General features: G+C 38.7%; 1 protein-coding gene across 1 annotated transcript; it reads left to right on the top strand.

Annotated features, from left to right (window-relative positions):
• Positions 1-25701, top strand: LOC139709288 (orexin receptor type 2-like). The gene is made up of 6 exons (XM_071621237.1): positions 1-348; positions 15804-15962; positions 18866-18967; positions 21058-21302; positions 23181-23314; positions 25478-25701. The coding sequence occupies exons 1-6, from the start codon at positions 1-3 to the stop codon at positions 25699-25701; spliced, it is 1212 nt and encodes a 403-aa protein (XP_071477338.1).
• Positions 25702-27155: the final 1454 nt, after the last annotated feature.

The following is a 27155-nucleotide window of genomic DNA, read 5'->3' as shown; positions in this document are numbered from 1 at the left end:
ATGGACGAGTCCGTGACGATGGATCTGAACTCCACCTACCAGGAATCAGGTGACTACATGTATTTCATTGATTTCGTGCGGGAAAAGGTCGTTCCCCAGACCCACGAATGGTTCATCATTGCCCTCTATGCGCTGATCCTTCTTCTCGCGCTGGGCGGGAATACGCTGGTGTGCTACGCGGTCCTGCGAAACGAGCACATGCGCACCGTAACGAACTACTACATCGTCAATCTCAGCGTGGCGGACATTCTCGTCTCTCTTCTCTGTCTTGGACCGACCGCAGCTGTTGACGTCACGGAAACTTGGTGGCTGGGCAAAGTTGGGTGTAAAGTTATACCGTTCTTTCAGGTAAGCAATTGGGTGCACGTCACGAGCGCGACACCCACGAGTCATATTGAACATGAGTTATACAACCCACGTGTTATACAGCTCTGGGGCTAATAGCCCACGAGAAAGACACCATTAAAGTGAACAAGGCCCACGAGCTCGACATCAAGTAAAGCAGACCCATCATGAGCTATATAATTGTCCACGAGCTATACACTAGGCAAACAAGGCCCGCGAGTTAGACACTAAGCAAATAAGGCCCACGACCTCGACATTACATCACCGGGCTAATCATGGAGGGTCAAGTTCGTGGACCTTTTTCACCGAGTGTCAACCTCGTTGGCCTTGTATGTCTAGTGTCGAGCTCATGGGCTTTGATCGCCCAGTGACTAGTTTGTGGGCCTCTATGATTCCGTGTATGACTCATGGACTTTTTTTTTCAGTGCCGAGCTCGTCAGCCGTATTACCCGTGGTTGTCTCACTCGTGGGATGATCCTGAGGAGTCGGCTTAGGCTAGATGGTTGTACATGGAATGTTAAAATTATGGACTACTTTTCGGGGATTTTGATTTTATGTTCCCAAAGGATCTCAACCCCATATGCTATGACTCGAGAAGCTTGAGTTGAGATCCTGAGGACAATGATATCAACAACAGTGGCGGATCCAGAGTTGGGCGCATGCGTCCTGGCGCGCGCCTCCTCTTTATTTTTGGCTAAAACAAAAGAAATAAAAAGAAAAAAACGGAGGGGGGGGGGAGGTACATGCGCCCCCTCCTTTGATTTTGCAAAGGCGCCTATCCTTTACGGAATTCCTGGATCCGCCCCTGAACAACGCCCCGAGTAAATGCAGTCTATATCTGTTTTATATACGGAACGAAATTACAGGAGCATTCTGGACACTTTATGTAATTTTCACGTAAACTTAAGATAATAAGGGAAGCACACACACAGGCACACATACGCTCGGGGGAAACAAAGACGTGGACAGGACAAACATCAAAAGGCAATGGAAAGAGGCAGACTTTAAAGGACAAGTTCACCTTCACATACATAAGGATTGAGAGAATGCAGCAATATAAGTAGAACACATCAGTGAAAGTTTGAGGAAAATCAGACAATCCGTTCAAAAGTTATGATTTTTGTAAGTATCTGCGCAGTCACTGCTGGATGAGAAGACTACTACAGTGTATGATGTCACATGCGTACAACGATATAAGGAAAATAAAAAGAGAATTTCACTAAACTTTACTTTTTTTAGTAAAGTGCACATTTCTTCGACTTGTTACTGACGTATGATAAGGGTAATATTATTCCCCCTGCCTTCTGAAATAGAGAAGTTGAGTGTTCTTTTGTTATGCGAGAAAATGGAAATATGTTGATTTTTCTTTATTCTTTCTTTATATAGTTGTACACATGTGACATCACAAGCTATAGTAGTCTTTTCATCCAGCCGTGACTGAGCAGAAACTTCAAAAATTAATAACTTTTGAACGGATTGTCCGATTTTCTTCAAACTCTCAGTGATGTCTTCTACTATTATTGCTACATGCACTCAATCCACATGACAATGAAGGTGAACTTGTCCTTCAAGAAAAAGAAGGAAAGAAGGAAGGTAAGGAGGACTATCTGAGAGGAAGATTAGTAGGGATCCGCTGCACACAGGGAGCTATTGCTAGACATTATCAATTGGCATGGCACAGCAATTTACATCAAGCAAATCATGCAAATAAGATTTAATTTTTGTTCGAATACAGCAAGACTTGGTACTACGACGGCGGTCGTTTGACATGTAAGGGCAGTTTGGCTGTATATAGTGTACTATGAATTAAGCTGCGGCGCGAGCAATTTCTTAATTATGCCCGTGATTTCAACTAATCAAAATCGAGGATTCATCAAAATGTGATGTGTGGATATTATCAGTTATTGGCAAGATCCAAAGTTTGGAAATTGTCGTAAGGGAGAGAGAGACCACTTTTTGAGAGTATTGTAATGTTGGACAATACCGCTCGAGGATTGATTTAGATATACACTGCATCTATTTTTTTTGAAGCGCCATGAACACCGAAAGGTGGACCTGTGTGTTATACAAATAGCCACGATGATGATGATGATGATGATGATAATAATGTTAACAATAAGCGTCATCATGATAATAATAATAATGATGATGATAATAATAATAGTAATAATGATAATAATAATAATAAGCATCATCGTCATCATCATCATCATTACAAGGACTCCTTTTTTTACGGGGGGGGGGGGGAGACAAATACAATATTATGCATACTCGACTCAAATTCAACTTTTCCTTGGGTATTGGAATTGTATATGATTGATTGCTTTACCAAGTTGATAAGGAGAGCATAGCAAGCTCTTCAAGTCTAGTTTCAATTACTCATTAGATAAGTGTATACATAATACACATGAAGAATAAATAAGTTCACTTACTAACAATTCAACTAACAAGTCTTTTTGACACTTAATCACTAGCTGAACCACATACTGTAAAACATGACATATTCGCGGCATGAAATTTTCGCGAATTGGCGCCGATGACCTGTTTCGCTGCATGAAATTTTCGCGAATTGCCACTGGCATTCAATGTACGTAGTGGATAGACAAGAACTTTCGTGTGCATTTTAATTTCGCGAATCTTGGCTCTCGCGAAATTCGTGAAATTAAAATGCATGTGAACATTCTTCGTTTCTTAACGACACGGAGCTGTTTATTTCAAGTGGCGTATATACACACTTTCATGATACGAGCGTCACGTGAAAATGGTGACATGACTTCTGGCTCTTGCCCAGTTTAATATACTGTACTCTAATTCGTGTGCGCCCTAAAACGCAGTGCTAGGGTGCGCTTGCAACTTGTTCGCTGTGTGTGGTATAAGCATGTGTGTTGTTGGGGCATTGACAAAACTGCTTCTCTTGCTCTATTGCTAAACACGTTAGTAATCATGGTTACGGATCACTTGACTTTTGCTGGTGTTCTATCGAGGCTCATTGATGCCCCAAAGACAATTCTGCAACGCACGTCACAACTTATGTGATTGTGTTGTATGTCGATAATGGGAGACAAGAACAAATATTAGATTCCAGCTTTAGCAGTAATCAGCCAGCAAAATTGGCATACCTTGCACACAGCTCGTGTCACGTGTTGTCTGGGCGTCGCGGGTCGCTTGACTTTACACATCGCGCTTCTAGATGTTGACGCATTTGCATCAGCACAGCAAAGCGCGGTGGAATATTTAACACAGAGTATTAAAGCCACAAAAACCAGCTTGGTGAAATCTGCCCTGCGATCGAGTTCCATCACGCATCACAGAGAACAATAGGGAGAAATCCTCACTTAAAAGCAAAGGTGTACCATAATCTCTTTCCTACATCTCCTCAGTATTTGCCAGTTCTTTAACGTTTGTATAAGAAAAATAAAAGGACATTTAAGGGCAGAAACGTCATATACAGTGAGTTCTGGTTTGAATTTTTCAATGTTTTGGCTTAATGGATAGCTTGGCTTATTTCCGTGTTTTCATACTATTTTTTTTTTCCTTTTAGCACAATCCAGTCACCATTATGGGTATGTAGGCAAACCTTGGCCCAAATTCACGAAGGTGGTACAAATGAAACCATGGTTTGAACCATGGACAAAAACCATGGAGTGCCAAGTGCCACAAGGAATATTTCGTTACGAAATTGGTCATCTCGTCGACAAAATGACCGTTTCGTTAACGAAATTATCATTTCGTGGACGAAATGTTCATGTAGTTACAAAATGCTGTCATTTCGTTACAAAATAATCATTTCATCGACGAAATGACTGATTCCGTAAAAAAATATTCCATGCGACACTTGGCGCTCCATGGTTTGTACCACCTTCGTGAATTCGGGCCAATGAGTTGAAATCTACAGGGGATATTGGACTATTGGAAATTCAGTCAACATACACGGTATCTTGGTCGGAAACTATATTCTTATTTTACTGTCATTCTTTTTTTGCATAAAAAGTAAATACGCACACAACACCATGATTTCTGATATTTAGGCCTACATGTACATACATACACACAAACGTATACGTACGTATAATGTGTGTGTGCGTTTGTTCACGTGTTTGTGTGTGTATTGTGCTCGTGCAGGAAGAGAGAGAGGGTGAGAGAGAGAGAGAGAGAGAGAGAGAGAGAGACATAGCGCTTCCTGAAAACCATTAAGCCGTCTATAAAACAATATCAAATATTTTCGCTGCCGTAAAGCTGTCACTGTGAATACAAGTGGCGTCTTTATGAGATTGGTCCATTTGAAACTCCCATGAACCCGCGTCCTCAAACCGAAGCAATGTATAGAGGTTAGCAGTCTCCCCCACCCCCTCCCCATCCTTTCTACCGCCAATAATGTCCTCGGAATATTACGTAAGAAAGTGGACGCGTGCCCGCAACTAGTTGGTCGTAAAGCGCATTCACCGAAGAAATTAGTCCCCCGCATTAGTGAACATGGTGAACGGCATCACGAAGGATTAGTATGTCTGGAATTTTTTACATTGATAAATGATGTTACAGTGAGCCGCATGTACTGCGGAATTATTCTTGAGATTGTGACAAGACGAGGTCGCCATTGCAAACAATGTGTGCAAAGAATCACGACCGGGGTGGAAAAAAAATATTGTAAGATTATATCGCATAAAAGGGCAATAAGTTTGCAGTGCAGTGACGTAACAATGCGAAAGAAGTCTGAAAACTGTACATGCGCAATGCTTGATAGATTCTTATCATATCAAGCATTTTTTTGTTTGACTTTTTGTTTGTTTGTTTTTTCATTTAATTTGACTTGTGTTCAGCGTACTTTTCTTTGTTTTGAAGGACAAAATGACGTGAGTGAAAAAAATCAAATAAATTCATACAATAACACGATATGCCGTGTTGAAATTTTACGACGTAAAATGATTTCTATACATACAAAATATTTACTAGAATCATTTTTGAATATACCTTTAAAGGGATGGTATAGTTTTGATTGAGATGGGGTTTCAGGTTTCCAACTTTTTGTGAGATAAAACGAAACTTCATGATGTTAATATGAAAGAGCAGAGGAATTCAGAGTTCATTTGATGAAAATTCTTTTTGAAATGGCTGAGATATCAAAGAACAAATTGGTACTAGTGAAAGGTAGGTCACTTAATTTTACTTTGCTTTTGATATCTCGGCCATTTCAAAACCGACTTTCATCAAGTAAACGTTTAATTCCTCTTAGAATCCTACGCTCTTTAACATTTCAGGTGTAATTTCTAATTATCTCGCAAAAAAGTTAAATTGTGAAGTTCCTTTCTGAACCAAAACTAAAACATCCCTTTCAGATTGGGGGTTCCTTTTTTGTCAGACAGGAGACATTGAACTTATCTACAGGATTTTGAAGTAACTCTTTGGGATAGGGATAAGCGCACTGTTATAATACAGAAACTTTAGTGCCATTATATGTCACGAGCTTTTAACATGACAAAAATCAATTCATTATGACTTTGTTTGGAGTATCAACACCTTCATCTGCGCAGTTGTTGGAGTCCTAATAGCATATATACATATAGATAGGGAGAGAGAGAGGGAGAAAGAAAGAGAGGGGGAGGTAGTGTGGTGGGGTGGGACTTAGGAATGCGAGTGTTAGCTTGGCTAACGGCTCTGAAAGTCCGCTGACCATTTATCATTTCGTCGACACCTCAATAGACGCGCCTCCGTAAAACCGTAGCCTCCGACCAGTCTTCCAGTATTATGATACTGGAGCGATATAAAAATGATGACGCCCCATAGTGCATTGTGTCTCTATTCAGGCCACGGCCGCGCAATTGCATTGCAGGGCACAGTCTGCTGGCAGACAACAAAATGTGAAAAGAAAGCGCGGTACATATTTTCGTCTTCAGAAGATATCAACTCATTATTTTTTATGTTGTTTGTGCTGTGCTTTATTTCATTGCTTTTATGAGCAAAAGGCAGTGAAACTTAATTTACCATTTTATTTCAACACATTGTTACATATTCACATTGATACACACACACACACACACACACACACACACACACATATATATATATATATATATATATATATATAGTAATAGATATGTATACACTATTTGCACGCAGTGTGTTTATGAATACAGATACATAATAATGTACAAGGGTGTATATGTGTGTGTGTGTTTGTGTTCTGATTTTCTTTTTTTTTTTGTTTCAAACTACCATATTAGCAGTTTGATTAACAGTGTTGCTGGTTGCAATAGGGGATCGCTGGCTTCACGATCCAGAACCCCGTAGACCATATAGGATGTGCATGAGTTCAGTGATCAATTATTGGTCGTAAATCCGTTCCACCGCGCTGATATTTTGAAAGTGAAACGCGAAGATCATAAATCCCATCGCGAAGCAGAGCAATTTCTGGAATTGTCACCATGGCTTAAATCAAAACGATCTCCGGGGAGAAGAGGGGGAAGGGGAGGGGTGGATGGAGGGTTAGGTGGGATGTCACAACAAGAAGAAAAGAGTCAAAGTTTGTAATCAAATACTTCTACTTAGATGATACAATGACCGGTTTCATTCGCACGCCAATTAACCAGAGCTCAATATATGATTGTATATAGTTCCAGGATAACGACCATGCTGATAATTATGATTTTCTTACACATCCTGCTTTGTATCGTCACATGTAAATGGATTGATTAAAAACATTTCGGCATGCATAAAATCACGTGATGAAACATTCGTTCTGGATTTGTTTACCCACTATCAACACAGCGGTGACATACAAAGTAAATATTGCACGCTGCGACACAGGAAACAGACGGAAATGCGGATGATAAATAATTACCTGGGAGGCACCTATATAGAGTGGGAAAAGATATATTGACTCAGGTAGACAGGATCGGACAAGAATTAGAACGAGATAGAAAGAAAGAAAGAAAGAAAGAAAGAAAGAAAGAAAGAAAGAAAGAAAGAAAGAAAGAAAGAGGGGAGGAGTGAGAGAAGGCCAGAATGAAAGACAGGGGGTTAGAATAGGGGTGATTTAGCAAACCATGCAACGTTATGAGAGTGGGGAATTCCCTTTTTTTCTGAAGAAATTAGATTTGTTTCTACACTTTTAATTGTTAGTCAAATTAGAGCGAACAAACAAACAAATAAACATACAAAAATACGATGTACAACCTCTAACGAACGCGACAAAAATATGATATGAATTATGCAATCTTTTATATCCTTAAAGAAAAAAGAGGTTCATGCTGATAGCTCCAAGAAATCAATAGATTTACCCCTACTCTACCGCAATAGAATAAAAACATTAAGTTGTGTCAGAAATAAAAGGATCGTGATTACTAATTAAAGTGATATGTGTCTCTTGAAGGGGTACATAAATAACAAAGACTCAGGATATATATAAGGTCTTTTACACAAGTTTTAATGTGTACGGAAGTGACGACCGGATTTCCCCGAAATGCAATTGAAGGGATAGAATTTTAACTGGAGAAAAGTGAAATCATGTGCATGTGGTAGAAGCGAGACCTCGCGAGAATTAGGATGTAGGGAGGTAGTTTTAAAGTGGGCGGTAGAAGTCATTTAAAGTTAGAACGCTTCATTATGTCTCACCTGTCACGCATTCTTTCTGCACCAATAAGAAAAAAACTCCCTTTCTGCACTAGCTGTCACCCTGTAGAAGCGGCTTTAGGGTAACATACTTCCCCCTCTTCCCATCTCCCTCCCTGTCTCACATGTTCCATGCACTGATTTAGTTTCCGCCTTAAAGCCCCCTGCGCTGTGTTGACCTACGCGTAATGATACTTCCAGCCTTGCTTTAAAGCCCAAGTCATCCATTTTTCGGCAAAGACCATCAGGGATTAGAGTAATATTGAACACAGGGCCCATTGGTACAAATTGTGGATAATTCTTGATTTATTCAAACAACTTTTAGTCTTGAGTTAGAACTCTACTTGGTATCTGCACCCTTGTAGTTCCGTATTAAACCTCCCATACTAATAGACAAGGTTACTGTGAAAATAGCAATGGGATTTTAGATGCAGTGGTACTGAAATATTTAAATCAAGTTTAAGCAAATCGTGCTTATATCCTATTACTTTGATGGATGTTGATAATGGGAAAGCATTGATTACACAGAAGAAGCTACCCAGGTTAGATTACAGTGGATCGTTGTGTTGACTTCAAGATCTATGCAATCGTACATTGAATTCTATTTACATTTTGTAGACACATACAACGTCTACTCCACTTGCTGTGTGTGTATATTATGTATAAGTATTTACAAGCCCCTCAAAGTACGTTCTGCAATATCAAAGCCTGATATATCGTATTTCTCATTATCGTCATTGAATATAACATCGTGAGAAAGTGTGATTAATTACCTTTAAAGATAACATCTAACTTGCTATTATTGGGTGTTTCTGGAATATGAGCAAAACAGCTGAGTATGGGCACAGATCAAAAGTGAAAAGTAGCAAAAATATTTTTGCTATTGATAATGGACTTTTTCGATGAAAAGAAAGACCAACTGGAATAGGTAATGCTGAAATGTGTGCACTTTCAAAAACTCCTTTTTCATAAAATTAGATGATTGTTTGATCAACCTTTATATTTAATTTCAATCTTCAGATACTACTGCAGTTTTTAATTTGTGGATGAAGCCTGGAATCCAATGATAACTTCACAATGCATTCTTTTCAATCACATGCCTTCCCTCAAAAGACAAACCAAATGGGCATTATACTGCTTGACATATTTAACACAGTTGCTTTTATTTCTAATTCGACTCTTCTTCATACTTCCTGTTTTATTGTGCATTCCAGGAATGCGTAATATGAACAAGTGAGTTGTCATTTGTAAAAAAAAAAAAAAAATAGTCGGGCTTTCTTATGACGTCACATTTGAATGAAATTATATATTCCTGAGAAAATGTGATAAATCAAATTGAAATTACAGGACTTTTTGAGGGGTTTCTTTACCTATGAATATTGACATCATATATTTAGATTCATAATACATTTGCGTATACTTATATATCAGGGGGTTGCATTTGACATTTTGATGACCCGAAGTAAAAGGAAATGATATAAAAATTCCTTTTGAATCAAAGCTGCTCAATCAGGCCACTACACGATAACCTTTTAGGAAAGTTGGGGGCCCAGCATCAATTTTTAGTGGCCTCGGGCCACCGGGCCACCGCTAACGTGGAGCCTGTGTATGTGGGTGCACGTCACGAGACCGACATCCACGAGTCATACAGCCCACGAGTCATATACAGCCCATTAGATCGATACCAGTGGCGGATCCAGAGGGGGGCGCAACCGGCGCACGCCCCCCTTTATTTTTCGTTAAAGACAAAAGAAATAAAGAGAAAAAAATGAAACGAAACCCGGAAGTGGCACCAGAAATATTAGTCACGCCCCCCCCCCCTTTACAGATTTTCTGGATCCGCCCATGGATACTAAGCTAACAAGGCCCACGAGACCGACACATTAAGCCCCGTGTTGTATATCAGTCGAGCTCGTGGCCTTTTTTTACCTAGTGTCGAACTCATGGGCTTTATTTGCCTAATGTCGAACTCCTGGGCTGTATGACTCGTGAGCTGTATGACTCATGGACCTGTTTTCAATGTCGAACTCTTGGGCTGTATGACTCGTGGGTGGCTGTCTAGTGGGATGACCTCGTAATGTATGCATGATTATATAAGTATTGTCCCATACTCAAGAGCTTAATTAGACAGATTGTTACAGGGTTAATTGAGTGAAGTAATGAGAGGCTCGAACCGAAAGCCTTCTCAATGAAAGCGCAGTACAGCACAATAAGAACAATCTGAAACTAAAGGATCCGTTAGAGATAAAAATCAGCCTTTTTTTCCTTTCTTTCTTGAAGCTCTCAGGAATATGTGATATTTCGTCGTCCGGTCATTCTCCAATTGACACATTATAATCCAGAGCGATGTTTTGCTTCACGCCTTTACATTCGGATGTTCAATCGTTGAAGCCGGAGAATGGGTCGCACGGGACTTTTCCGGGGGCATCTTAAGGTGGGGAAACTCGAGTGAAGATGGAAGGTCTACCTCTTTAGTTGCATCCTTCCTGGCGAAAAGAAAGAAAGGCAGAAAAAGAAAGAAAATGAAAGAAAGAAAGAAAGAAAGAAAGAAAAAAAAAAAGAGATGTTGGGAGTCTTTCGCCTATACGGTTAATCCAACCAGGGTAGCCACCTCCCTGACCCTACAAGTAGGGCCTAGTACATGGATACGGGGGAAACAGGATGTTGGTTGGATGAGAGATCGCGGAAAGAAACTAATTTGGGATGAAAAATATGAAGTCTTTTTAGGAAAGGTAATTGCTCCCATCGGTAAAATCTAGAGGCATTGTTTTTGTCTTCCCTTCCATAATTCGTTCTGACGTGTTGAAAAAAGGGAAGAAAAAAACGAACAAGCAGAATATGTAGATTTTGATACATCAAATGTACATATTTTCGGAATTATAAAGTATCTTCCGTGTAAGGTTTTCAAGACTTCAAAACGGAGAAAGAAAAAGGACAGTATAATGAGAGAGAAATAGAGTCTGAAAGATAGACAGATTAAAAGAAACAAAATATGATTGATTGATACAGAAGAAACGAATAAATTTTGATTTTGTCTTGCTTGTCGAACGAAGGCGGTAGGGGACCTACTAGCAGGCTCCTCCACCTTGGTCGAACTCGTAAAAGTATTTCTATGCCTATATATAAGTCTACGTAGTTTTTCTTCGTGCATCCATATAATTCCCAAGTAAAGAAAGAAAAAAAGAAGGTATCAGACAAATTTACTATGACTACTATGACTAAAATTAGATTGTGAAGAAATGCACACAAAAACCCAAACACATGTATACATACTTGTGTATTCAATTTCATTATCAAAGTTACATTTCTTTGATAGTTGTGATTTCGGAGTTATTAACGATCCAGCGTGGTATAATGTTTGTTTGTTTGTTGTTGTTTGTTTTTTTTTGCAAGGTATCGTTGCCTTTATCATCTAGCAGACATCTGGATTCAAATTTCCCTCAACTTTAACCTGATTTTAGTATTTTGTATTTTATTCTTCATTTTTCCTGTAAACTTTAACGAGTTATTCCGCCGAATGTAGTGAAGTACACGATTCAGTTGATCTGTTATCTGGTTATAAGAAGTAAGAAAAAAATTGAAAATACAAAGAATAGAGAAAATATATCGGCAGGAACCAACTTTTACAAGAATGCCTGGATACGTGTAGTTTATATTAAGAAGAGCCCAGTTTTGTCTGACGTGTTTGTGCCAAGGAACGTGCTGCCCTTGTACTTTTCGCTCTCGTACGTGATCACTATAGCGTAAAGCGGCTGCGAGGCGAGGTTGCCGCAGGCGCAGCCTCGTGCCCAGGTCGGGGCTAAGTGAATTATATGACGTTAACTGCCCGTGCTAACATGTGGTATTGCGGCGGTCAACATGTATGAATGGAGACGAAAGCTTACCACTGGTTTGCTGCAATTCAATAGTGCGAATTACAGTTACATTTCATGTAAGGAGAAGAATAAGAAAAAAACAAAATAAAACCAAAACAATAGCAAAAACCAAAACAAAACAAAATAAAACTCCCCTCTAGTTCTCTAATTTTTAGTTTCTAGCTTTTAAAGGGCTCTTTCTTGAATTGTAGGTAATCTAAGAGCTTAATTTATAAAAACATGGATTTTAACCTGTCTTAAATCTTAAACTAAAATCTTGTTCCAAACGCCACTGTGTTCAATTGTATCAAAGATTTATATAATTTTACAACAGAATACAAAATAACACGGAATGTCAATGAAACGATATATTGCAATGATTATTGTTTTTTTCTCAAAATATAGATATACCTCCCATAATAACGAATATTAAGTTTAAGAAATGTTCAGCAGAAAAGTGGTCGTGGACCCAATGATAGTCAGTGCCTGAAATGTACGTGACCGCCAAAGAAAATGGTTGAGAAATCATTTAGATTCACAAATAGATACAACTCAGATGTATATTATTGTTTTGATATATTATATTCAGTGATGTGAATCTGCCTAAAAACCGATAAAGCAAATGCATGAAGTAAGAAAAAGTGAGAGAATGGTATTTCTCTGTAACTAAAGGGAAATTCTTCTCCAATGGAATCGATGAGCACATAAACACCAGAAGAATACATCAGTAAAGCATGATGTAAATCGGACAATTCGTTTAAAAGTCTGACAGTTTTATCCAATGCATGTGTGTTCCAATAAGCTGGATGATAATACTGCGCCATAAGTATTGTCACAGTAGTGTGACGATATGAAAATGCAGAGAATTCCAGAAAATTTCACATTTCATGTGGAGTACACACACCTCAAATTCAATACTGAAAAGAAAGTGTGACAAGAATTCAAGAAACGTTGGTATTTTATATGAAGTACACATGCCTTAGATTCATAACCGACATACAATAAGGGATATTTTATTATACCCACCTGCCTCTATAAAAAGAGGTAAGTCAAGCTGTCTTTCATTATGCTGAAAAATGAAAAAAATGCGGAATTCTCTCTATATTTACTTCGTATATCAGTCCAGTGACATGATAGGATGATCTGTTGTAGTTTTCTTATCTAGCTATGGCGGTCAACTGGCGGTAACATTACAAAATTTCTTTAAGCAGAAAGGAACTTTGGTTCTTTCTGCTTGAGCATGATCTTGTTTTCGCCGGTGCTCTTTCTGTTTTGCACGTTATTTCTACACCTTTTCCGAGCCTTTCTTTGAAATCTCACGAGACGCCATCAAACCAATTGGTAACAATCCATCTCTTTTTTTTCCTCCTAAAATACGACTCAGTGGTGCTACTCTTCCAAGCCAATCTCGACATAAAAAAGCGGGAAAAGCGAGTTGAGGACTCGACTGAGGTGGCAATGAGATGGATGCGATAAACCCTTGGGATGATTTCTCGGGGATGGCGTATACTGAGATTGTCTTACATCATTCTTGTATTTCGCTACCTGACTCCCCTCCGCCCCGGTCCTTTGATTCCCCCTCCCTTCCTACCACAACTTGCAAATAGCTCCCTTTACGTCATTCCCGGGTCACCTATGCCTCATTATTTGGGTAACAGCAAATATTCTTCTTTGTTTTTACATTGTCTTGAGGTCATGACTATATTATATATTATATATTACTTATCATATAATATATATTACGTATTATATAATATATATTACATAATATGATGTACCATGTGTTATATATTATATGATGTAATATAACTATTCGATGCACGCGTCTCTAATCACTGCACACAGACAAAATTATACAACAATTGCACAATCGTTAACCAACCATCGCTTAAACTTCTCACTTCATCTTACTTGGCCATTGCAACGAGTTTGTAGATGATTTGTTTGCTCGTTTTTGTTTTTGATTTTGTCTACATCGAATCGCTGCATCGATTACATGAAATTAGTGTCTGTTATATAGACGAGTCTATGTAATCAATAAATGGTCAATCGTTTCACCTAATAGCAAACCGTTTGAGTTATATCATCTTCTCTTATAGTCGTCCTATAAGGAATAAGAAAAACTTATAAGCTCGATGAACTGTCAGCGTATTGTTGTTTAAGAGTATCGCTCATCCTATTTCATGTTTTGGCTCAATAATTCGATGACAAAGAATTATAAAAACGTATTTGTAATCACTCGTCCTCCTTTCTCTTCATTTTTTTTTTTTGTTGCAACAAGTATTACGAGCAGACAGGTGAGAAATTGGGAGAGATAGCTAAGCGAAGCGACGTACTCGTCGCTCCTTAATTTGACGAGAATCCGAATAGAGTTCACAGGAATTCGCTTTCAGAAGTCATTAGAGTTTCTGATGTTTGGCCCCGGATGGAAAAGGGAGGGATGAAGAGGTAACAAAATAGATGTTTTTGGTCTCGCACTGTGGCATCGGGGATAACGCTTTCCGCATCTTTCGTGGCAACACATCCGGAGAAACAATCGAGTGGCATCCTTGTGTCGCGTGAAATCTATTAGCAATGTCATGACATGCTGATCGCTATTATGTCTTCAAAATGATATCGGGTAAGACACTTGAGACACGGAGACAACTATACCAACACGGTACACCATGCATGGTTCTTGAACCCCTAAAGGAAAACCTTCTCTGACAGTGTTGCAACTGCTCTACCTTTAATGACCTTGCAGATGCACTATACCTCAGCGTTTCCACGTACCCGATCTAGAGGGATCAGCCCACAGCTTGACACCCACGAGTCATGCAGCCCACGAGCTGGTCATTAAAAGAAGAAAAAAAAAACCAAGTCATTCTTCATACACCTACGATTCATACAGCCCGCGAGTCATGCAGTCCATGAGCTAGACATTAAGTATATAGACCCACTAGCTAAACACTTAGTAAAGCAGGCCCACGAGTTATAGACAAAAGGGAAAATAGGCCCACGAGCTCAGGGCTTGGCAATGAAGGACTACGAGCTCGACATTACGTAAATTAAGCCCCGGGATTTGGATGTTGAGCTCATGGGCCTTTTTAAAATTTATTTATTTATCCCTTTTGGGGGGTCTGGCGTTGAGCTCGTGGGCCTTATTTGCCTAGTGTCTAGCCCTTGGACCGTTTAGCTCGTAGACCCATTTTACTTGATGTCGAGTTCGTGGGCCTTGTTCAATTTGTTTCTCGCTCGTGGGCGGTATGATTCGTGAGCTCCATAAGTCTTGGGCTGTATGATTCCTGGACAGTATGACTCGTGGACTGTATATTCTTTAGGCTGTATTACTCGCAGGTGTAGAGCTTGTGGCTTACATCAAATATACTCACCTCCACGTAAAGAGGGACACAGCCAACATACCGTTCAAGAACGAGAGTTGTTACGGTAAAATTCGAACTCGTTACCTCCATGTTCAAGTGTAAAGTATCTTATCTATTATGCCATAGTGTCCCATGAGGTATAGGAGTTTTCTTTTTGAACATAAATTATGGTGAAAGGTACCTCACTTTTTCGCAATATAAAAACCATAATGTTTTCATCAACTTTACTCATTGAGTTAAACATAGTAACGGACTTAAGTAATCAAGAAAATCCAATGAAATAGCTAGATATGAGTGTGTGATCATGGTGAGTACTTCTAATTTTTCCAGACAAGGAGATTCAGGATGAAGGCTTGTCTATTCTAAATATTGATATGAATCTTGAATATCATGTATAAGTGTGTTGGGTATGTTCATGTGTCATGTCTGTCTGTCTGTCTCTCTGTATCTCCCTCTCTGTTTCTCTTTTAAGCGTGCCTATCAAAAAATGTGTTGGTTTTTTTTGCGTGTATGCGTGTCTTTTTGTGTGTATGTGTGTGTGTGCGTGTTGGCTTTTAAATGGGAATGCCTCTGTATGCAACACAATGTCTCATTTTCCTATAAGAATTTCATGTCATTCTTTCGTCTTACCATACAGCACGTGGCAGCCTGTGTATCGATCTACACCCTCACTGCGATAGCTGCCGATCGATACCTGGTAATATGTCATCCCCTCAAATTCCGTATCAGAGCCTCCCGAACGGTCATCATCATCTGTCTAATATGGATCTGGTCCGTCATTGCAATTTTGCCTCAGGTGATGTGTAACAATGATCATTAATTTTTGTCTCATTTGCATGTCAAAACACGGCAATGATGAATCGAAATGGAGATGTTGTTTCAATTTTCATGGGAAAAAGAGGGAATGGATGGATAATATGTTGATTCTTTTGTCTAATGGAGGCATCGTGATTTAGAGTGCTTTTCTTATTCAGTAAGCTTTTTTTCACTAATGGTAGATCATTTCTGTTTGTGACATCACAAATCCAACAAAAGGTCGCACACCCTGATTCTACATGAGGACTCAAAAAGGTGAAACGGGTCAACCTATGTAGGCAATCTTGAGTATTTCACATTTTTCTGAAAGAGCAATTATTCTTTTTTTCATTATTTTAAAGTTTGGTATCATACAACCATAGAGAGATTATGTCTTAGAATTTTTTTCTAGAAAATGATTTTTTAGAATAGTGTGATTAGGTTTATCTTACATTCCCCATTTCATTTCTTAAAAACGCTGTACACACTCTTCACTTTCAATGCTTATAAAAATGAAAAGATGATTCTACTGTTTTGAAAGTTGGTATGAATTATGATCAGGAAATGTATGAATAGAGTATGCTCAATATCAGTCTAGCGTGATAATCTTTCATTGTTGCTGCTTAAGAGTTTTACATCTTTTTTTGTGTCTCATTCAATGCAAAGAGCACTGTGTAGAAGGATTGAGCGCTTAAATGGACTCTATACACCTCTGAGCCTCCTTTTTCAGTATACAGTTTTCTAGACAGTGTGCTTACCCCCCCCCCCCCCCGATATTTTGACTGGTTTAATAGGAGAGTCCATTTGAATTGAGTTAAACTTGAAGTCTGCTCTTTCAGTATCTGCCCTATACGCTTAAATTCCATATCTGTCGACTTTTTGTTGGTTTGTGGCGCAGAGTCACATTTATACATTAACAGCCCCAAAATCAAAATGCTAGGAATATCTAACTGTACATATTTTGCCTTTCGAAAGGAAGGGAACCGTGTGAGCTCAGTAATTGCGACCATGAATTTTGCTCGAAATTCTTCTCAAGCAAGATAATATGGTCAAATACATCACTACAAACGATATATTTGTGAAGAAATACATTGAGTCTGTAAGTAACAGTTACTCTTACAATCCTTGACACACGTTTATTTTATACATAGTTTTGATGAGTTGTATAATTTCGACGCTCTTATACATAGAGTCCTAAAACGGACTAATCTATAGTACTATTCGCAGTAAAATGTATTATCACACCAGCAAGGTTTTCAATCAGAATGTCGAATTACTTAAATTTTTTTGTTTCGTTTTCTTTTTTCTGTTTTTTAGGGGGGGGGGCAAGTTTAGGGAGAATGGGATCCAATTGTTTAAGAGGAAGAGTTCATTATGGATAATGGAACTGAGGAGTATATTATATTGGACTTTCTGTGAGTAAAAAAAGCTAGAGTCGTCAGCGAATGTAATGAACTGTGAAACTTGCGATAAGCAAGAAATGTCATTGAAAAAGCATGCCGCATGGGATCCTAATAGAAAAGCTTGTTGAATGCCACATTCGATAGACTTCAAGAAAGAAGCACCGTCATTCACAATGACTGGTGACTAACATACTGGTGTATATGGTTACTATCATACCACTTCAAGCCTTTCCCGCAGACCCTAAATATCCTACATTAATACAGTTTATGTAAGAGTACTTCGTGATTAATTATTTCTAAGTCCTTGGAGAATTCTATAGAAACATATATCAGCGGTATGACCGTGCTGATCAATGGGGGATACATATTGTGGACAGGATATTATAGCTGATGCGTAGATGTATGTTTCTCACGAGAGCCAAATTGTGCATGCGTCAGCTAACACAATTTTTCATCTTTGGACATATATATATATATATATATATATATATATATATGTATAAATATTTGGTTTTTTTAACATGAAAAATGGTGTTTGTCCTGATATACAAGTTTTAATCAAGATTTTTTTGAAAATGGCGAAAATAAAGCATAGGTCTGAGTTGGAAAGGGATGCGGGGTCGTCTTTTTCAACACCGGGACAACATAAGCTTTTTCACAGTAAATTGATGATGTGCTCTAGTGGTATTTGAATAGAGCAACGCTTTTAAGTAAATTGTTTGATATGTTTTTGATACCCTTAACCACTTTATGTTTTCAATTTTGTCATTGTCATTTTATATCATCTTAAATTACAGGCAGTGGTTATGGAATTCCAAAATCAAGAATACATCCTCGAATTCAACCTGGAACCGTGGCTTGCGAAATGCTATGAGGTACATACAAAAAAAGAGAGAAAAGTTTTCAAGCTGTTGTTTCATGATTACATCCTAACTATTCTCATTGTTGTAATTATCAGTAATAAGCTATTTCCATCAATATAATAGTTATCACCAACACAGACAATTTACCTTCTTTGTGATTAGCATCGATTTTGATAAATGATATCGTAAGCTTGTCAGGGCAAATTTCATTGGCTAAATAGTGGTATCTGTCACCTCTTAGTTCGCGCGTGTGTCCTCTGTGTACAAAGTCGACTGAGATGAATAGCGTTTACCTGCAATGACAAAGTGAAAGGCACAGTGAATGGTGACAGATATTCATATGTATATCCACACGAAGATAACAAGAAATGTGATTAGGAAACACTAAAAAATTAACGCACAAACTAAATATTCTAATTGTTGCGTGATTTTCTCATTGACTGGTCAAAAAGTCTAAAAGAATTCTGCGGGGGAAACAGTCTCCCTGCCCCGTTTGGTACAGGCATAATGATCACAATTGATCGTCATAATCACCGTGACATGCTGAAGAGTATAGAACTAGGATCATAAGTAAAACAAAATAATATTTGCGTCTGGACAAAGTCTTAATTGTATTATCTTTTATCTTCCTTGAACAGATGAAGTGGCAGGGCTCTATGCTGCAAAAAGTCTACTACGTTGGGATTGTCATATTCACCTATCTCGCTCCTCTTTGCATCATAACTGTGGCTTATGCTAAGGTGAGTGAATTAATGCATGACTGAATGCATGAATGAATGCATGAATGAATGCATGAAGGATTGATTGCATGGATGATTGCATAAATGAATGAATGAATCAATCAATAAATCAATGCATGAATGGATTAATGAATGAATCAATGGGTTAATAGTGTATGAATGAATAAATGAATCAATCAATCAATTAATGAATGAATGGATTAATAAATGAATTAATGGCTTAAATAAGTCATGTAAGTGTATGGATGAATAAATGAATGAATAGTCGAATGAAAACTCATAGGATGAACGAAAAGGGAACACCTTATTGACTGATTGAGTGAATTAGAGACTCACCTAATGAATCATTATGAATAAATCAGTTGAGTGAAGGAAAGACTGATGATGGACGATTCGGTGAATGAGTGAGTGAGTAAATGAATGAATAGCTGACTTAATGAATGGATGAAACAGGAAAATGAATGACCCAGCGAATAACGAAGTAATGATGTTTTAACTCTTCTAATCACACTAGAAACAGCATCGTTTATTAACTCAAAATCACTGATCCGAATGACATTTCCATAATGGCCCGAATTCCCAAAGGTGATACCAATGAAACCATATGGTTTAAACCATGGACAAAAACCATGGAGCGCCAATTGTCGCAAGGAATATTTCCTTACGAAATTAGTCATTTCGTCGATGAAATGATTATTTTGGAACGGAATGACAACATTTTGTCACTAAATGAACATTTCGTCCACGAAATGATAATTTCGTTAACGAAACGGTCATTTTGTCGACGATATGACCAATTTCGTAACGAAATATTCCGTGCGACACTTGGCGCTCCATGGTTTTTGTCCATGGTTTAAACCATGGTTTCATTTGTACCACCTTCGTGAATTCGGGCCCTTATGTCCTGTAATAATAATCGATTTATTGTGTAAAGATGTAAGCTGCAAAGCACTATATCAATTTATTGAAATGCGAATAGGTAAAACAGGATTTGGCGTATTCGGTGATTTGAAAACGAAAACCGTAGATGAAGCTTAGTGGGCGCATTGAATGAAAAGTCTTGTTACATATGGGTTGATGTTATACAAGAGCAGTATCTGATTATGCCAATTCTAAAACATTGAGGTGAGGGTAAACAACGTGCTGCGAAGGTATCGTTGTGGCAGCTAACCTCAAAGAGGTGAGTAGTAATGGACAAATAAAAAAAAAGATTCTTGCCAAAGGAAAAAAAAAATGTATGATCCACAAGATCAAAGCAGCCGGTTGTTTTTCTATCTAGCTCAAACCGCTCTGCACTAGATATGTGTGACCACAAAGAAGGGCATTGGGTATTGGTGTGAGCCACCAAAACTTGACCAACGTCAACGATGACCGTGTCGGAGCGACTCGTCGCTTCGTTACGCATCTTGTTAAGCAGACCAACTTTACCCAAAATTCGGGTAGAACATGGGGGGGGGGGGGGAAGGTGACGAATAGAACTGATCAGAATGGTAAATTACGCCTTTTATCGATTTTATTGCACACTGCGTATCAAGTAATTACATACAATGTACCCTCACCAAAGGTTTCCTGACAGTTAATAAAATGAACTGGCCTAGCCCCATCACTTTTTTTTTCGTACCAAAAAGACAGTAAACTGACATGGAAATGAAGCCTTACAAGCCTGTTACAGAATAACTGTGTGTGAGTAATTTGGGGGAGAGGGGCGGGCAGATGTCTTTGAAGGCATTTACCGATTATCGTCAATTTCTGCAGTCTCTCAGTGAACATAATACATATTTGGGTTTCATTTCCTCTTAAAGATTTTCACTTTATTTTACTGGTTTTATTTCGTACGCGCGCATAGTGTAGAGTTTTAGAATGTTTTACAATGTTAAAAGCCATGAAGGGTTCTTTGCTATAAGGCCAGGGCCCTGTTGCATAAAAGTTATGATCCCACGCATGTCAAGAAAATCATACGCAACTTGATTTTCAACCAATCAGAATGGAGCATTTGGGACTTACGTTTGATCTTCTTGACTTGCGTTTGATCGTAACTTTTATGCAACGGGGCCCAGATGTATTCCGGACCGATTTTGACCAATCAACAGGTGTGCATCCGTCTTTGGTCGGCGATCCCTACGGAAGAAACAAGTCGCACGAAGCCCAGCGAGTCAGGCGGCAACCAGTCAGCCAACTGGGCCGCCTCCGAGGGCGGCGCCACTAAGCCGGGAGCGGTGAAGACGGGTACCGAGACCCAGATCGCATCTCGCCGCAAAGTGGCCCGTATGCTAATCGTCGTAGCTTTCATCTTTGCAGTGTGCTACCTGCCCATTAATGTCACAAATACTATCAGGTACAGTACAAGCCGAGTTATTAATTTTTCTTTTTTCCCCTGCTTTCTTTTTTTTTTCTTCGTGATTGTTCTTAGTTTGCTTTATTTCCTCTCTTTTTTTCTCTACCTTTCCCTTAAATTCCATTTTTCATATTTCTTCTTATTCAAATTCATGAAATTCTTCCGTAAAGATTGTTTTCATTGCAACTGATTGACAAATTGCCCTATACATCGACGTAAATAAGCACTGAATTGATCAGTGTTTTAGTAGTAGCCGTGATAAAAAGTACCCCCGGCCTGCATGCTTTAAGGATTAGAACATGAAATTGCTAACGGGCGGAAGCTCGGTGGTCTAGCGGAGATGACGCCTCTCCGGAGATCAGGAGGTCGTAGGTTCGAATCCTGCTCGCGTATTTCTTCTTCGTCTTCTCCTCCTCCTCCTCCTCCTCCTCCTCCTTCTTCTTCTTCTTCTTCTTCTTCTTCTTCTTCTTCTCCCCCCTCTCACTTTTTCTCTCTTTTTTAAAGGAATATGTTAAACATAATTATTACCGTTCAGGAGGCGATTAGCAGTATGTTTTACGAAATCGTAGTACTGACACATCGTTTCCCCATGACAAAAAGAAATGGTGGAAATGTTATTCTGAAACACTACGACAGCATATTATGCTGTATCAGGGGCAATAAATCATTGATGTTTTAGTTGTTGCTCAAGACGATGATATACTAACTACAGCAATATCTGTTAAGCTCTAAACATTTCCAGTCGTTGCTCATTCATCTCATACGTTCAATTATGCTTATGTAGAAATCATAATCATGGTTATTCATCGTTTGTCTGACTTTAGTTTGCCAAACTCGATTGCAAAGTTTTCGCTTTTGTTTCTGTATTGCGTTCAGTTAATTTGCGTAACACTCCGCTGGTACACATTTCGCACTCGCGGTATAGTTTACATCTTTTGGACATGACCAATGCATTCGGAAAGTACTTTGTAATTACTCAATACATTTTGTTTTTTTTTGTTTTTTCTTTATTCTAAAGTCTATTTATCGAACACTCATACAAGGCTTCTTTAAAAAGCAGGTTTGCTTGGTATCAGCAAATGATGAATGAAAGGAACATACCTTTTAAGAGATGTTGTGAATAAATAGATTAATAGAAAAAAAAAAGATTCTATGCGTCCTTACCCTTCACTTTGGCTCTTTAGATAGCTAAAGCCTTGGAAATTTCGTCTCTAGCTTGTTTGGTAATACTAGGTATGATAATGACATAAAGTTCAGAGAACTATAAGTTCAGAGAACTATTTATCAAACCTAACACGAATACAAAGGATTGAATAATAAATTCAGAAAACGGGTAACTGGAATTGATGTAATGACCGAGCTTAGAGCGCCACAAATTTGTTCCAGTAGTAATAAAATGGGACAAGTTTTTTTTTCATAATACATGATTTTACTCTTGAGGAGTCAATTTTTAAATGGAAAACTGCAATGTTACTTCAATAATCGATTATAATCTTGAAGTGGTTACTGTGAAAACCCACTTTTCATTTCCATCCACCAAACTGTAATAAAACATTTACGAATCTGCCTGTCATATCTATAACACCCCATTAGGAATAATGATATTACCCATGGATGCGTTTGACTGACTGGGTTTTGATTTTGTTCCTTGGGCACATATCGTACAGATATCTCCCATCAGCTGCCAGGAAAGTATTGAATGATATTCAATATGATTAGATATATGATATGATATGATATATGTAAATCTGATAATGTAAATATATTACGCACAAGTACAATTACCATATTTCTGCGATAAAATCGAAACTTTCTCTGTGTAAATGTATGGAGATGATTAGTTTTGTGTGCTGTCTCCATTTTATCATTAAATTTTAGGCACTTTGGTCTGATGGATACAAATACCCACGATGTTGCGCATAGAACGCGGGTTCACTTGAGCTTTCTCGCCTCGCACCTCCTCTTATACATCAACAGCGCCATCAACCCTTTTATCTACAACTTCCTCAGTGGTAAGTATAGGGCTGACACCTGTAAATATAATGGAATTTCTAAAATAATTGAAGAAAAACATAGTTAAAAATCAGAAGTGCAATTTGGCAAAAAAATTGAATAGCTGCAGATATTGAGCATGAATTCCTCTCTACAAACTGCATTTTGGTTGGAAGATAAAAGTTTTTCTCATATAATTTGAAGGGACTATTTTGATTGGGTACATGTACAGAAAATAGGTGATTTAGTGAAAAGAACTCGTAGTCTGGCTTTGCGAACCCTTGGACAGAGTTTGAGCTAAAGAACCCCCTTGGAAATTTGATGGGTGAAAGGGTATAGCTGACTTATCGAGGTTAGTGAAGATGAAACACCTCATTTCTCCCAGCTGTTTTACAGAATTTGTTGAATTTTTAATTTTAACACACTTCTCTATGGGGAAATATTTACCCCTATGAGCCCTCTAATGGCGCGTTTACACCGAGCACGGCACGGGCGATGGGCCGTGTTTTGTTTGTCTGTTATGTTTTTTTTTTATGGTACGCCGAGAGAATTCACTGTGTTGTTCGGTTAAAAAGAATCAGTAATTCGGTACAAAATCCCCCAAAATGTTATTCTTATGTCGAAATCAACGGCAAAAAAAAAAAAAAAAAAAATCACTGGTAGAAGATTAATTTTGTAGCAACATTTTCTGCGGGGAAGTGATATTGTAACAGAAGCAGACATGGTTCCTTTTTGGTGCACCATTTTTACCAAAACCCCTTTCCGTGACCCGTGCCTGACTTGGTGTAAACACAGCTTAAAGAAGTTCGCCATACGGGCGTAAATGTCGATTTGTAAACACTGTAACTTATAATAATATCGGCCATTATAGAGGACTTCTTGAATAGAAGAACAACTGATCCAGTGTGTTATGCAATGAGTCAGATGCTTGATATGTCAGTGCATAAACCACAACATTGTAGCTACTGGTATCGTTAGATATGCCCCTCCCCTTCCCCCCCCCCCCTCCCCCGTTAATGCTGAATGTAATAGAGGCCTACTAGTATATTCATATTCATAGTTTTTTTTCGTATGATGGGTCAAAATAATAAGTTTATCCAGACATTTGTACATACTCTATAAATTTTGTTATTTTGAATGCACTCTGTGCATTGATAAGTTGTTGAAATATACATGTATAGGTCGAACAACTCCTGGCAAACCTTAGGCAAGCTATATGGTTTTCTGGAAATGTCTTTGTTATAAAGGTGTAGAAAAATTTGGTTATAGTAAACTGGTATATTCTCATTTAGGGAGTTTTGTAGAGCACCCACATGAAATGCACAACCAGAATTGGAAAATATGCTTGAAATTACTAGAAAGCATGTGTTGCTATTTCGTACTATGCGCAATAGCTAACAGATGTAAATCATAATTAATGGATTAAGGATTAACCATATTTGTCATGAAACAAAGACGACAACAACAACAACAACAAAAGCAAAAGAGAATAGACCAGTCCACTTACATAAAATTCACATTTTCTTATAAACCTTTTACAAGAGGGACAGTTTTCTGATAACATAGGACAGTTTCTGATAAGCAAATATAAACGAATTTTGTTGTATTTTGCAGCTGGCTGCTTTGAAATAGTTATGCATGGAGTTGCGAACAATAATTAAAAAGCGTGTGGTTAAAACGGACACTACTATTCTACGTTTAGACAAAAAAAGTAAAAACGAACAAAAATATCGCTCGGAGTATCGAAGTGGGAGTCTTTTCTCAGTTGATAGTTGATTTTTAATGAACATGGAGAACAGCATAGATTATCTGAGAGAAGATTATAATCGTTTGATAGACGAAACATTACGGTACCAATTTAATCATTACTCTTTATCATGGACATTCATACCAGTATTCATGTATTGTCATTTAAATAATAATTATGACAAGTTGTCTAAAAGCACCACTTAAACCGACGATGATAGTGATAATCATTGACGTAAAAAAACAATTCTTCCTACTTTTGCTGCAAGGTCATTTTGATTTTTGTTGTTGTTGTTGGTAAAAGCTGTCCTAAACATTTTACCCTACGATATCACGGTTTGCGTCTTTCTAATGCCTACCGCAAGCGTCATACACATGGGTGTACTTGGTATACTCGACTGTCGCGTCATTATTGTCCATCATTATTGCACACACAGTCAAATTTCGACGGGAATTCCGCATGGCCTTCTCCACGTGTGTGTGCTGTCGCTCTCGCAAGCGAAGGCCGGACACCATCGGCCTGACGAGCGCCAGCACGACGGCGAGTCGACGGGCTCACCGCACGAACACGACGGGCCGGACAACGAGCACGGAGTACACGCCGATGTGGAAGGTTGCCCTGCGGTCCAATCGACCGCAGTCGAGCTCGTCAGAGTATTGAAAAGAGGTCATCGACGTCGGTTTGACAAGAATCCGGACGGTGTTTCTCATTTTCGACGGAATCGGCCACGCTAGCCCCGTTGGTTTTGTGGATTGCTCCAATTATGACGTAATGAGAGATATTTCCCCCTTGTTGGGACACAACTTTACTCACTGAAAGTAAAGTGCTACTTTCTTTGATCGACTTTAATGAATAAATCAAAGGCAAACAACCAGACAGGAAGACGTTTTGAAATTAGAATCGAAACTTTTGATGATAACATAATTCGTTAAATTTCAGATTGTTAGATTTTACATCTTCTCATGTAGTAGGGCCCTATTTCATTTGTTTGTATCAAATATTTTCAATCGCAGACAGCATAGATATCATGAAGTGGTGATGACATTCCCCTGCAACTTTTATATTTCTATTTTGCGTAAAGACTACAAAATCTGTGTCCAAGTCAAAACGGGTCATCCCACGAGACCGACACCTACGAGTCATACAGCCCACGAGTTCGACATTGAAAACAGGTCCATGAGTCATACAGCTCACTAGTCATACAGCTCATGAGTTCGACACTAGACAAATAAAACCCACGAGTTCGAACCTATAGGCAAAAACAGCCCACGAGTTCGACAGATACAACACGGCGCTTAATGCGTCTGTCTCGTGGGCCTTGTTTGCTTAGTGTTGAACTCATGGGCTATATGACTCCGAGAGCTGTATAACTTGTGGGTTGTATAACTCATGGGCTGTATGACTCGTGAGCTGTATAACTCATGGGCTGCATGACTTGTGAGCTGTATGACTCGTCCTGGGCTGTATGACTCGTGGGTGTTGGTCTCGTGACGTGCACCGGGTCGAAATGGGGGGGGGGGGGGCACTTTCCTTAAGCGAGGTGAGGACAGCACCGTTTCGTTTAGTTTGCAGAATGTGGTTGTCACCAATAATCTCCCTTACTTTTAGTCAGTTTTCACCAATCTTTTTGTCTTGTTGGCTCTACATTTATGAAAGTCTGCTTGAAGATAGGAGTAGAAAGTGCAGGACTTTTGAATTCATTCTCTCTATACACCACGTACGTTTCTGTCGTGATATTGATTTATAAGGTAACTTTAAATAAAGCGAATTAGGGAAAAAACAATGTATATATACATTTCACAAGTCTGTTCGTATTCCAGTGAGCAGGGCTCGACATTGCCGGGGCCCCGGAGGACGTCGGTGCCCACGGGACCACAAAAAAATTGATGTCGGGCCACTATTTTTTTTTCAGTTCCCCGATCGGGTAGCTAAAATTCAATATAAATATTTTGACCACTACATTGCTTTTTTTTTTTTTTTTGGTCACCCAAATTCATATTCAAAGATTTTAGCGGCCGAAACGGACCACTAGAGAAAAAAAAAGTAAGTGTCGAACCTTGCTATGGGTCTTCATTATGTCATATCATCGGCGGCACAACTGTTATTCTTTTAAT

The sequence above is a fragment of the Diadema antillarum genome, unplaced genomic scaffold (assembly GCF_040938485.1).
Source record: "Diadema antillarum isolate AM-2024a unplaced genomic scaffold, OU_Dant_1.0 seq00001425_RagTag, whole genome shotgun sequence".
NCBI classification, from domain to species: Eukaryota; Metazoa; Echinodermata; class Echinoidea; order Diadematoida; family Diadematidae; genus Diadema; species Diadema antillarum.
The sequence above is the reverse complement of the archived record's forward strand: the minus strand, read 5'-3'. Positions and strand labels throughout refer to the sequence as shown.

What these genes read in the sequence shown, in the direction of transcription:
- LOC139709288 (XM_071621237.1), top strand. Translation starts at nt 1, where the DNA reads ATGGACGAGTCCGTGACGATGGATCTGAACTCCACCTACCAGGAATCA. An exon ending in TCATTGCAATTTTGCCTCAG is followed by an intron (nt 15,963 to 18,865) that starts GTGATGTGTAAC and finishes TTCCTTGAACAG; the next exon opens with ATGAAGTGGCAGGGCTCTAT. An exon ending in TATCTACAACTTCCTCAGTG is followed by an intron (nt 23,315 to 25,477) that starts GTAAGTATAGGG and finishes TTGCACACACAG; the next exon opens with TCAAATTTCGACGGGAATTC.